General features: G+C 38.0%; 1 protein-coding gene across 1 annotated transcript in view; it reads right to left on the minus strand.

Moving 5' to 3' along the window:
* The window catches only part of tktb (transketolase b), a 101,391-nt gene that overhangs the window by 68,536 nt on the left and 19,701 nt on the right, over positions 1-13,154 (minus strand). The window contains exons 3-6 of the mRNA XM_039774416.1: positions 8,655-8,768; positions 4,197-4,294; positions 1,496-1,687; positions 1,257-1,384 (exon numbers count right to left, since the gene is read on the minus strand). Of these exons, the coding sequence (XP_039630350.1) occupies positions 1,257-1,384; positions 1,496-1,687; positions 4,197-4,294; positions 8,655-8,768 (532 nt within the window). The remainder of the gene's footprint in view (positions 1-1,256; positions 1,385-1,495; positions 1,688-4,196; positions 4,295-8,654; positions 8,769-13,154) is intronic.

Below are 13,154 nucleotides of genomic sequence, written 5' to 3' on the forward strand. Positions count from 1 at the left end.
TCTTGGATGAAAACCTGCTCCAGAGTTCTCTTGACCTCAGACTGGGGCGATGGTTCATCTTTCAGCAGGACAACGACCCTAAGCACACAGCCAAGATATCAAAGGAGTGGCTTCAGGACGACTCTGTGAATGTCCTTGAGTGGCCCAGCCAGAGCCCAGACTTGAATCGATTGAATATCTCTGAGAGATCTTAAAATGGCTGTGCACCGGCGCTTCCCATCCAACTTGATGGAGCCGAGAGGTGCTGCAAAGAGGAATGGGCGAACTGGCCAAGGATAGGTGTGCCAAGCTTGTGGCATCATATTCAAAAAGACTTGAGGCTGTAATAGCTGCCAAAGGTGCATTGACAAAGTATTCAGCAAAGGCTGTGAATACTTATGTACATGTTTTATTTTAATAAATTTGCAAAAACCTCAAGTAAACTTTTTTCACATTGTAATTATGGAGTGTTGTGTGTAGAATTGAGGAAAAAAATGAATTTAATCCATTTGGAATAAGACTAACAGGACAAAATGTGGAAAAAGGATGCGCTGTGAATACTTTCGGATGCATTGTACGACTGTAGATTCTGTAATGGCCGCTTTTCTAGTGCTCCTTGACTTAAGCGCAGCATTTTATACAGTTAACCGTAACATTTTACTGCCCCGACTTTCAGCTATTGGTATATCTAGTGCTGCTTTTTCTTGGTTCATATTATACCTCAGTGATCGTCAGTATTAGGTCATCAGTAGGGAATACAAATACAAATCAGTCCTATTTTAGAATAACCTCTTGAAATACAGAAATAATTACTTCCTCTGTGCTTTTTCTTCTCCATTCATCTCTATTGGCTTATCAAACTCAATTTAGGTACGTTTACAAGCCTAAGTTTTACTCCGTTGGCCTCTCTCTCTCTCTGGAGTGGGGATCGACTTGTTCTCAATCCTACTTTTTGTAAAAATTGATTGATTTGCATGAAATGATTGCAATAAAATAAAAATTTCCAAAAAAAAATAAATAAATAAAACCACACACACACACACATCATAGTTACAATCGACACTATTAATTCCAAGGCGGTTTGGGGAGAATTGATATTCTAGCATGCTCCACCAACAAACAAAAATATACTCATTCTAAAACCGAACATGCTTTGGTTAAGAAATATTATATGAAGAAAAACTGGAAACGGCCATTTGGTTTACAAGATCTTTAAGAGATTTAAAAAAAAAAAAAGTGGTCCAGACAAGCATTTCATCATTTCTTTTTCCCTTTACCTTCAATTCCTTTTCCTTTGAACGTCTTTGCAATAATTGCAGTTGGCTGCTTCTTTACTTGCTGTGCCTGCCAGAAAACCTGGCATAGCTCTTCCACATCATGACCACAAACCACATATGTATTCCACCTACAACAAAGTGAAACAGTGACTGGTTTTGTAAAGGAACAAAAAAAAAAAAATTCCAACACACTTCAAATCATTCTTGCATATTACTGAACCACATGCCTCCGAACTCACCCAAAAGCCTCACAGCGTTTGCGATAGATCTCCATTTCATGTTTGAGTGGTGTAGCCTCACTCTGGCCAAGTCTGTTAACATCAAAAATAGCTACCAAGTTGTCAAGTTTATAGTGAGAAGCAAAAGCCATGGCTTCCCAAACTGAACCCTCCGATGACTCTCCATCTCCAAGCAAGCAGTAAACACGATAGCTACCAGCACAGTGAAAGAATATATATATATTAATAGTCAAGTTAAAAAAATAAGTTATAAAAGTTTAAGACCACAAATTTAGAATTCTTAGATCTTTTCACAAAAATAAGATCAATATTACAAAATGTATTCTAACCAATTATTTTTATTATGACTGCGTAAGTTTCACAAAATTATATCGCTACTTTAGGCACTTTTACTATCTGGAACAAAACAGTCTGTTAGGGTAATGAATGCCTGGAGCATGTCCATAGAGTGGAATCATTACAGTAATAATACCCCCACCTAAAACCAAATGGAATTAAAACTTAACCTTTCACCCTTTCCAACCACATGACACTGGCCAGCTTTTCATTATGAACACTAACATTAAAGTATTTTCATCGGCTCTTGTGATGTACAAGGGTGTGATACAGTTCTATAGAAGGCAGACCTGGTGATATTTACAGCAGACACAGGTACAAATACAGTGCATCTGCAAAGTATTCACAGCGCATCACTTTTTCCACATTTATGTTACAGACTTATTCCAAAATGGATTAAATTCATTTTTTCCTCAGAATTCTACACACAACACCCCATGACGTGAAAAGTTTGAGGTTTTTGCAAATTAAAAATAAAAAACCCTGAGAAATCACATGTACATAAGTATTCACAGCCTTTGCCATGAAGCTCAAAATTGAACTCCAGTGCATCCTGTTTCCTCTGATCACCCTTGAGATGTTTCTGCAGCTTAATTGGAGTCCACCTGTGGTAAATTCAGTTGATTGGACAGGATTTGGAAAGGCACACACCGGTCTATATAAGGTCCCACAGTTGACAGTTCACGTCAGAGCACAAACCAAGCATGAAGTCAAAGGAATTGTCTGTAGACCTCCGAGACAGGATTGTCTCGAGGCACAAATCTGGGGAAGGTTACAGAAAAATTTCTGCTGCTTTGAAGGTCCCAATGAGCACAGTGGCCTCCATCATTCGTAAGTGGAAGTTCGAAACCACCAGGACTCTTCCTAGAGCTGGCCGGCCATCTAAACTGAGTGATTGGGGGAAGAAGGGCCTTAGTCAGGGAGGTGACCAAGAACAATATGGTCACTCTGTCAGAGCTCCAGAGGTCCTCTGTGGAGAGGGGAGAACCTTCCAGAAGGACAACCATCTCTGCAGCAATCCACCAATCAGGCCTGTATGGTAGAGTGGCCAGATGGAAGCCACTCCTTAGTAAAAGGCACATGGCAGCCTGCCTGGAGTTTGCCAAAAGGCACCTGAAGGACTCTCAGGCCATGAGAAAAAAATCTCTGGTCTGATGAGACAAAATTGAACTCTTTGGTGCAAATGCCAGGCGTCACGTTTGGAGGAAACCAGGCACCACTCATCACCAGGCCAATACCATCCCTACAGTAAAGCATGGTGGTGGCAGCATGCTGTGGAGATGTTTATCAGCGGCAGGAACTGGGAGACTAGTCAGGATAAAGGGAAAGATGACTGCAGCAATGTACAGAGACATCCTGGATGAAAACCTGCTCCAGAGTGCTCTTGACCTCTGACTGGGGCGATGGTTCATCTTTCAGCAGGACAACACCCTAAGCACACAGCCAAGATAAAGGAGTGGCTTCAGGACAACTCTGTGAATGTCCTTGAGTGGCCCAGCCAGAGCCCAGTCTTGAATCCAATTGAACATCTCTGGAGAGATCTTAAAATGGCTGTGCACCGACGCTTCCCATCCAACCTGATGGAGCCCGAGAGGTGCTGCAAAGAGGAATGGGCGGAACTGGCCAAGGATAGGTGTGCCAAGCTTGTGGCATCATATACAAAAAGACTTGAGGCTGTAATTGCTGCCAAAGGTGCATTGACAAAGTATTCAGCAAAGGCTGTGAATACTTATGTACATGTTTTATTTTTAATAAATTTGCAAAAACCTCAAGTAAACTTTTTTCACATTATAATTATAGGGTGTTGTGTGTAGAATTCTGAGGGAAAAAAAAGGAATTTAATCCATTTTGGAATAAGGCTGTAACATAAAATGTGGAAAAAGCGATGCGCTCTGAATACTTTCCGATGCACTGTACATGTGCAAGAGAATTAAAAGGTCAATGAATTGTTTTTTAGATTTTTCTTCTTTCTATCAGATACTGGGCCCACTCACATCAGTGCCATTATTCCATGGCATGCTGCTTGAAGGAGAAAAAAAAAAAAAAGCTAACTAGAAAAAAAAAACATAAAACCCATAAACAATTCAATTTTACTACCCAGAGTGACAATTTAATTTAACAGTGATATCACAATGCCATATTAAAACATCCTAAAATAGTTAATGATGCTCAAGTGTTAAATAGCTACTGAAATAATGTCTTTCCTTAAGTCTGGTCTGGTTCCTTGAAACAGCAGAAAACACGGTTAAATTTATGTCAAAAATCATAATGTGTTTTCTCCTCTCTTTAAACCAAATAACCCCGATTTGTTTAAACACAGTATACTACTACTGGCCTTACAAATCATTAGGTTCAAACAATTTACCTTGCCTTATCAAAATACTTCCCAGTATATGCCATGCCACAAGCAGCTCCTAGTCCCTGCCCCAAGGAGCCTGTTGCCACATCTACAAAGGGTAGTTTCTAACAGAAGGGAAAAAAAAAAAAAATGCATAACTCATGTTACACACACACACACACACAAAGAGACAGCATTTCAAACAATGGTCTTAATGTTTTAAATGAAATCAAGTTTTATTAAAGACGATAAATATTGTTAAAAAAATAAATCCTGTAAATACTTCATATGTACATTTTTAGAACAGAAGGTATTAAATCAGGTTACCAAAAAAAAAAAAAAAATTTCCCACCACCACCAATCCTTCATTAACATTCTCTACAAGAAGGATACTGCAAAAAGTAAAACTACAATTATAAACAAGAGGTTAATGCTTAAAGCAAAATAGGGCTTGAATTTCATGTATGAAAAAGAAGAAAGTAACAAAATTAGCAAGGCACAATAGTGACATGAATTTAGTATAGGGTTTATCAAGAATGATATCATTACTACCCGACTTTTACTTGTGGGGAAAACCTTTATACATACTGTATGTACTTATATACTGCATTATGTGACATACATACTGAAAACCATATTGTTTAAATGCAAAAAATAAAAAAAAAAATAAACTCAAAACAATCTTTACCATATGAAATCCTGAATATTACACAAACGTTTACATCTATACACTTTTCAAACCAGATTTTCCAAGATCAAATCTCTGAAATTGAGTGATTGGCTCTTCTGAGATTTATATTTGCATCAGTATAGCGCAAAGATAGCAGATTTTAAATACTTTAGTATTTAATGAGCAAACCAAATTTCAAAACACACACAACAAACCAGAATATAGCAATTGGCGATTAGTGCTTTTTAATAGCCTCACTGACCATTTCTCTGCGGTTATGCCCGTCTGTCACACATTAAAATCAACTATAATACATTTTCTTCATGCTTTAAACCATTATGAACCGACCAACATTGTTTGAAATCTTCCAACAATGACCAGACATCTAAATAATTTTTTTTTAAAATTAAGGCCTATCCAAGAGAATTAAAGTTTTGTTGTTCACGAGCGGCAGAGACGCAAAGTTTGTCGCGAATTGTAGGCATAGGGTTGGAGAGCAAAACCCCCTAGTTTTACTAAAGAATATAAAATTACAATGAGTGTCAGAAGAATCACATGGGACTTCCTAGTTTACAGATGGACAGATTAAGAAAGCGCTGTATTTTAGACCGATCAACGTTCGTTATGTTACAATTAATAAAAAGCATACGAATATACAGCCTAGTGCTGGGCGGTATACCGGTTCATATCAAAAACCGTTTATTTTTTTTATGATATGGATTTTTCTTATACCGCAACAACGGTTTAAATTGCCTAAACGACGTTCGGAACGTAGCGCAGCGGGAAACTGCTCAAGTGGGGACCTTTTTCACTGCTACACCACCAAATAGTGGGCGGTAGCACCGCGTGGTGAAAATGGACAAAGAGCATTCCGAAACTGAACTAAAAGTAAAAGTTGAACATGAACAGAAGAACTTTTGCCGAAAAAAAAAAGGAGTCACGTCCGTCGCCTGGAGAGAACTTTAGTTTTAAAAGGTCAGATGTGTAAATACGGTTTCTATACTACTGGATAATACTGCAAGCCAAGTACCTGGGTACTGTGTAATAGTGTGACGACATGTTGACTTTATTCTTGTAATTTGTCATTAAAGTAGACCATCGTAAAATGAATATTTAAAATTTATTAGATTTTCTCAAACCCCGTCATAAGTTATATAGCACATTAAATGCTTTGTGTTAAGTGATTCTTAAACTGACTTCTTCTTGCACTAAGAGGCGACGCCGGCAGCGATCTCCACACAGAATACATTCACTTCATGATCTTCCTGCTCTCTGAACATTTAGAATGCTAAGATAAATATAAAATTTTCATTGTGAAATGCATTAAAGCATGCATTAATCATATGGGGGCACGGCGGTATGCCTGCCTTGCATTTGCATGTTTTTCTGGTGGGTTTACTCGGCAAATACCGTGAAACTGGGATAATTTAGAAAAATACCGTGATATAGAATTTTGGTCATACCGCCCACCCCTAATACAGCCCCATGAAACATTTGCCACTTCCAGATTTCCTCAATTTTTGCTTATTCATAAACGCTTAGTTTCTGGTCTCCACATAAAATATAATACAGTTTTCAAATTACCATTTTTCCTTCAATAAATCAAATGATCAACGCTTATATAATCACCCATGTGAAAAACAGTTAAAGCGCCACCCCAAAACATGGTTGTGTCACCTTATCAGAAGTGGATGCTATCATAAGCAACAAACTGCACCAAGATGCTTCTGGTAACCAGAGATCAGTCTTTGGAATATTTGTGGAGGAACTTTGCACCAGTTTCTACCATAACCACCACTACCATGTTTAGACTATGGGCATGAGGTTCTTATGATTGGGGGGGGAAGAGAGAAAAAAAAACACACACCCACACACCCCCATCGCCAAGGTGAAACCACTGATGAAAGACAAACTTGCTTAGCCGCTAATACACAAACGAAGCGAGCCCATCGTCAAAACTAATCCTCCCAGGAGAAAAACCTTGCTCAGCTGCTGATAGACAGACTGCGAGCATGTACGTAAAACAAAACCACCGACTCTGCATTTCTATTTTTTTCCCCTGATGATTTCAGGAGTTTCTAGAAGCCTGAGCTTTTTACAGCATGGGCTTGCACAGCAAATATAAAATTATTCACTCATCAGAAGATCAAAGAGAACACCAATTTTTATTACTTTTTTTTTTTATTATAATGTATACATACCCATCCAATATAACTGAAAAAATCTAGTACTTTTGGACCCTTCACACCCACTTTCTCAATAAGTCTCGCACAATGGTGCATGAACAAGTGTATACAAACTATAAAACCGCTCTATTGAGAAGAAAATTCTGCTGCATTTCCAATGCCAAAAACACAAACACACCATTTACAGTAGTCTTAAGTTTATGGAATCTGCTCAGAAGTAAATCTGATCTGTGCTTGCTTTGACAGCATAATGTAACTGGATCAACTGTCAGTTGCAGTCATTTTAATGTAGAGTTATGCATTTAAATTAGGGAGCTAGAATAATGTCCAGATAAAATTGCCTTTCAACATGGCACCCGACATGACCTCAATAAATGAGCAGAGGCTTTTCATTCATCTTCAGATTGTAGTGAATGTGGCTACAGTTCTTCCAAAAAAACACATCTACTTTATAACCATCTTACGAGGATCTCTGGAAATAAGCAACTATGCCAGCTGCACTTGGCAAGCACTATTAGATGAGGCACCAACCTCACACGTCCGTCTACAAGGCGACTGAATGAGCCGTTGCGTGGGTTTATTCCAAAATAAAAATTCAGTTGAAAAATTTCCACATTGTCCAGATACTTGTATACTCCACCTCAAAGACTGTAAGCATTAGGCCAATCTTCAACAGGGCAACAGCAGGTGTTCATAATGGAAGCACATAACTGGAAACATGCAGCTAAAGAAAGGGACTTCCTGTTTGTGGACAACTTCCATTTTATGAACGTTTCCAAGTTTTGCCCTTTGTGAGCACAAGGCTGAAAGATTTACATATGGATTTTTGCAACACTAGTTAATACAAGATTTTTTCACATGCTTGCCGTCCGGCTCTGATCAAGCTGAACACATCATATGGTCCCATCATATAAAAGTTCTCCAGGGAAACATGAAAGCAAAAAACACCACATTCCTACTTTTGAGTTGAGTATTTATCCATCCAGTTAATGTCTCCTCCACACACTACTACAATCTCAAATGCAAAAATGACAGTGATTTTGTAATAAAATTGACACAACCTGTCAGCTACTATAAATAGATTTTATTAATTACATGGCAGCAGTATAACGTTTTTTGTATTTGGTTTAAGCAGTGTTTACCATTTAGTTACAAAGAAACCAAGTGACAAGGGGAGGGGGTTAAGTACATGTTTATGGCAAAATAAATTAGATAATCCATGATGATCATATTAACCATATGCCAAAAATGTCAAAATCTCCTCCTACCCTCCCATTCCATATATAGAAAGAGTATTGACCATGCATTAAAACACCTTGTTAAAACCACCCCAAATGCAATACATACTTCAGGGTCAGATTTTTTTTTTTGGGTGGGGAGAATTCACTTTTACCTAGAGAAATTAAAAAGCTGAAAAGGTTACTTTATTAGTATTTCAAATCTCGGTGTTATATCAAAAAGTTACAATAATGTAAACCAATTCAATGCTGTGCTTTGTAGACTAGCATTACACTTAAAAATCACCAAAACAAAGGATTGTTAAAATCCCTGGAAATTTTTGGTTAAAATGTTCAAATTCTAGCTTTCTGCAATTCTGTTAATCAAAAATAAATAAAAACATTCACTTACAGGAGTGGGATGACCTTCCAAATCCGAATCGATTTTCCGCAGGTTTAGGAGATCAACTTCTTTGATGAAGCCAGCCTCTGACCAGGCTGCGTAAAGGATAGGTGCTGCATGACCCTTAAATGAAATAAATACTTTAATATTCTTATTTCGAAAAAACATCTTTCAAATAAGGCATTTCATTGTCGGGTATCTCCAAAAGAATATCAAACTCAATCTTAGGAAATGTAAATTACAGCTTTGTGTAACATGTTACAAAGTACATATAGCTAGGTGTGCACAATGTATTATTAGTATCTGCAATAATGGCAGGGAAGCAACAATGGACACAGACAGGATTTACTTTTGTTTAGTGAAATTCCTGTTTTTTTTTCAGCAATCCTACAATGGACGACTTTCTGGTCTTTCAGTCATAAAAATTCAAAGATTACTCTCGAATTAAGTCATAGCAGAAGGCCTACTAGACATTTGCAGCTATCTGCAGCAAGGATTAAGGGTGCTTCCAGTAATGTAAACGAAACTTGGTCTGATGGTGCTCAATTGTTTAAATCTGGGTTTGTAACGCCTTGACTTAATCGTGTTACAGAAAGAATTTAGATAAGATTTCTTTGCTGTCAACTGGATTTTCTCAAAATATAATTTTACCTCTTGGCTCAGGCTGGCGAGGGTGGGTTTGTTCCCATGTAATGTATGCTTGCTTCTGCTCCTATCCAATTGATAGATGGATGTTAGGGCCTTTTTGTAACCTAAAAAGGGCTCATTTATAACTTTAGTAGGGAACTTGTCCCTATACAGAGTTACAAATTTGCAACATGAGTCAGGCACTTGTAAGTCTCGAATCAGAATTTTTGGTATGCAATACACATATGAACTTTTAGCATCCAGACTTAACGAAATCTTATAAAAGGCAGAAGTTAAAATTACAGCCTATAGGACAAGAGAAGCTTCTCCCATATTTCAACCAAGAGGAAGAACTTGTATACTGCAATGATATCCCAGGGATTGTACTTCAAATGGGACTAACAGAACATCGACGAGAAGTCTGGCGGCTTTTTATAGACAGCTCCATTATAAAAGCTTGAAATGTGTTCTCTTGCACAATGGTAACCATTATGCGTCTTTCCATTGCTTGCTCAACAAAACTAAATATGATAATGTAAACATTGTATTACAGAAAATCTGTTATGAACATCAGTGGTCAACTTGTGTCGATCTGAAGATGGTGAACTTCTTGCTTGGACAGCATTCTGGATACACAAATACCCAAGCTTCTGGGATAGCAAGGCAAAAAGTGTCATGGCCTACAAGGGAAGAAATGATTGTTGGCGCTGCAATCATCATCAAGCCGCTGGTGGACAAGAACAAAACCATTCTCCCACCACTTCATATTAATGCTAGGATTGATGAAGCAATTTCTTGCGGCTTTGGACAAAACAGGTAATTGCTTGAAGTACATTTGCAGATCATTCCCTGGACTGAGCATGGAAAAACTAAAAGCTGGAATCTTTGATGGGCCTCAGATTTGTAAACTCATGAACGATTCCAATTTTACCAAATGCATGACTAACACTGCGGCTTCGGCCTGGAAGAGTTGTGCCTCTGTTGTGAAGAACTACTTGGGTAATCACAGAGCAGACAATTCTGAAGAATTGGTGCAAGATATGCTTGCTAATTTCAGAAATTTGGGGGTATGAGCATAAAGATGCACTTTCTGTAGCCATTTAAACGGATTTGCAGATAACCTTGGAGACTTCAGTGAGGAACAAGGCGAGAGGGTTCCACCAGTATATGAAGGTGATGGAGGAGAGATAAAGGCAGATGGGACATACACATGGCAGACTACTGTTGGGAGTCTCTAACGTGATTGTCCTGATGACACACAAAAGGAAATCGCATAAACAGCGTTTTCTGAAGCACTGACATTAATGACAATATTGTATTAATCAAATCATACATAAAATTAACAGTGACAGGAAAAGTTTTTTTTGGCATGATGTTACTGTTTACTTACTAGTTGTAACTAAAATAAAAATATTCTTGCAATTCTGAATGCTTTACAAACATGTTGCGTTAACTAACAATTACATATCTCAGAAACTAGAGAAAATCTGGCAAAACCAAAGTCCTATTCTTAATCAGCACCATAAATGTAATATAAAATCATTCAGACATTGTTGGCACCAAAATCACTGTATACCAGTGTTTAACTATTGAATAAAGCATTTACACCAAATCATTCACAATGCATTAGATAAAATGCTGAATGCTTCATGAATTTAAACTGAGATGCGTCTTTTGATATGATTTAGACATGAAGTGAGGACATTTTAATATATATATATATATATATATATATATAAAAAAATTTGCTGTTTTCTAATTCCAAATTTTTGGGAAGAACACAAGGATCTTTAAATCTGTTCTACTGCGCTTTACTCTCCGTCTTCACATCTAAAAGCTTATTCTAGTCTATTCCTTTTATACTCTGCCGCATCAGTTTCTCCTCGCTCTTCCAAAACACAAATTGTATGATATTCTGGTCACTTGTCCCCAGTGGTCCAATCTTGATTATTACAAAATTGGAAACTGCAGACAGGCTCCCTCCTCACTGATGGAGTATTAAATAGCCCCCCCGGTTGCATCTAAAAGACTCCTACCCTGCGCTCTATTTGCAACATTAGTCCAGTTAATATTTGGATACATAGTCTTTCATGACTAGAAAATCCTCCTGTAAAACTTGCCGTTTTAATATTAGTAAATTAAATTGCAGTCTGCACTTGAGGGATCTAACACACACACCTCTAATATAAGACTCCTCCTTGAATTCTTTCCAGTCAAATCCAGACTACCTCATTAAAGGTTGGCGCATTGTCCAAATGAAGAGGCCTCGTGTTTTTAAAGTCCGTTTGACAAAAAGAGCAACACCCCCCCCACCACCCCTCCTTTAATGTTCTGTCTATCCCTTCCTATTAAATGTCTACCCCTCAATGTTACACACATCCCCATCTTTGTTCTTTAGCCAGGTTTCTATTATTGCTGTAATATTATAATTATGCTTAGCTACATTACAAATTTTAGTTTACTCTCATTATTGATAGCATTAAGGCAAGCAGTTTAATGTGTTGCTTATTTGGAGTTTTGCACTTTAACCTTGGGTTAGAATTTAATGTTACTATGCATTTTTATTTCACTACTGCTCATGTTGAGATTTTAAACAGATCTCAATGTGCCACACAATCATTTAGACTCAAAGTCAAGGCTGATTTTTCTGCATAGTAAACGCTCTATAAAATGAAAATGTTGTTAATATTTATTTTAAGCAATTAAAAGTATACTATATAAACATAGCGTTACTTAAAAATATTGTTTATTGTATATAATGACAATTGCATCTTAGCAAGACCATTTAATAAAATAACAAACACAAATGCCTGATAAAGGCCTTCTAATATGGCCGTCATGGATAGAATTTCAGTCAAAACTGTGATAAACATGAAACAAATGCCTGTAGAGACAGTATGGTGATTATAATCAGAGGATTTCAATTCTTAGAATGTAACATGGAAAATAAAACTGTAGAGTAACAAATGGCTTTATTTTAAAGTAGCAGTATTAGGTGTACAAAATAAATAGGTCGTCATTGTGTTCATGTCTTTGCATATTTTTTCACAATATGGAATTTTTCCATTGCATCATATGACAGAGTGGCAGTAAGATACAGTTGTAGCACTGCTCCCTCACAGTAAGGTGACCAGGTTTACTGTCCCAGGTCCTCCCTGCATGTTCTTGCCTTGTTTGTGTGGGTGTCCTCCAGGTGCTCCAGTTTCCTCCCACTGTGCAATGACATGCAGGTTAGGTAAAAGGGGCAATGCTAAACTGGGTCTTGTGTGTGTGTGTGTGTGTCTGCCCCACGGACTGGCAGCCTGTCCAGGGCTTGTTCCTGCCTTGTGTGCTATGCTAGCTGGGATAGGCTCCACCTCCGTATGTGACCCTAGTCTGGATTAAGCAGGTTACAAAATGACATGTTATGTGACACAGCTGTGTAGATTACATTAAATTACAGACTGAGGTGCCCTGTGTGTGCGCAAGTGAGCGAGAGAGAGAGAGAGAAACATCCTGGTATTGACAGACATTCCACTTGGGTTTGGTTGCTGCCCTGCTTCTAATGCTGCAAGGGTAGGCTCCTGCACATTTGCTCTTGAACAGTACTAAGAGGCCCTTTTAAAGTGAAAGCATGGATGAATAGATGGATTTCTTTTGCTGATCAGATGGGCAGCATGGAGAACTGCTTTACAGATCCAGCAACCCGAGTTTTACTACCACCCCTAACTGTTGTACATTTGAACTCTACATTTTCTCCCTGTGCGGATAATTTGTCCTCCTGTTACAAAAATACATGCAGGTTTATGATTCATAAATTAACCCCAGTATGTGAATGAGCGGGTCATGTGTTAGACTGCCAACTGAATAAAAGAATACAGCTATATAGCGCCTTTCCCATGC

The sequence above is a fragment of the Polypterus senegalus genome, chromosome 13 (genome assembly GCF_016835505.1).
Source record: "Polypterus senegalus isolate Bchr_013 chromosome 13, ASM1683550v1, whole genome shotgun sequence".
Classification (NCBI taxonomy): Eukaryota; Metazoa; Chordata; class Cladistia; order Polypteriformes; family Polypteridae; genus Polypterus; species Polypterus senegalus.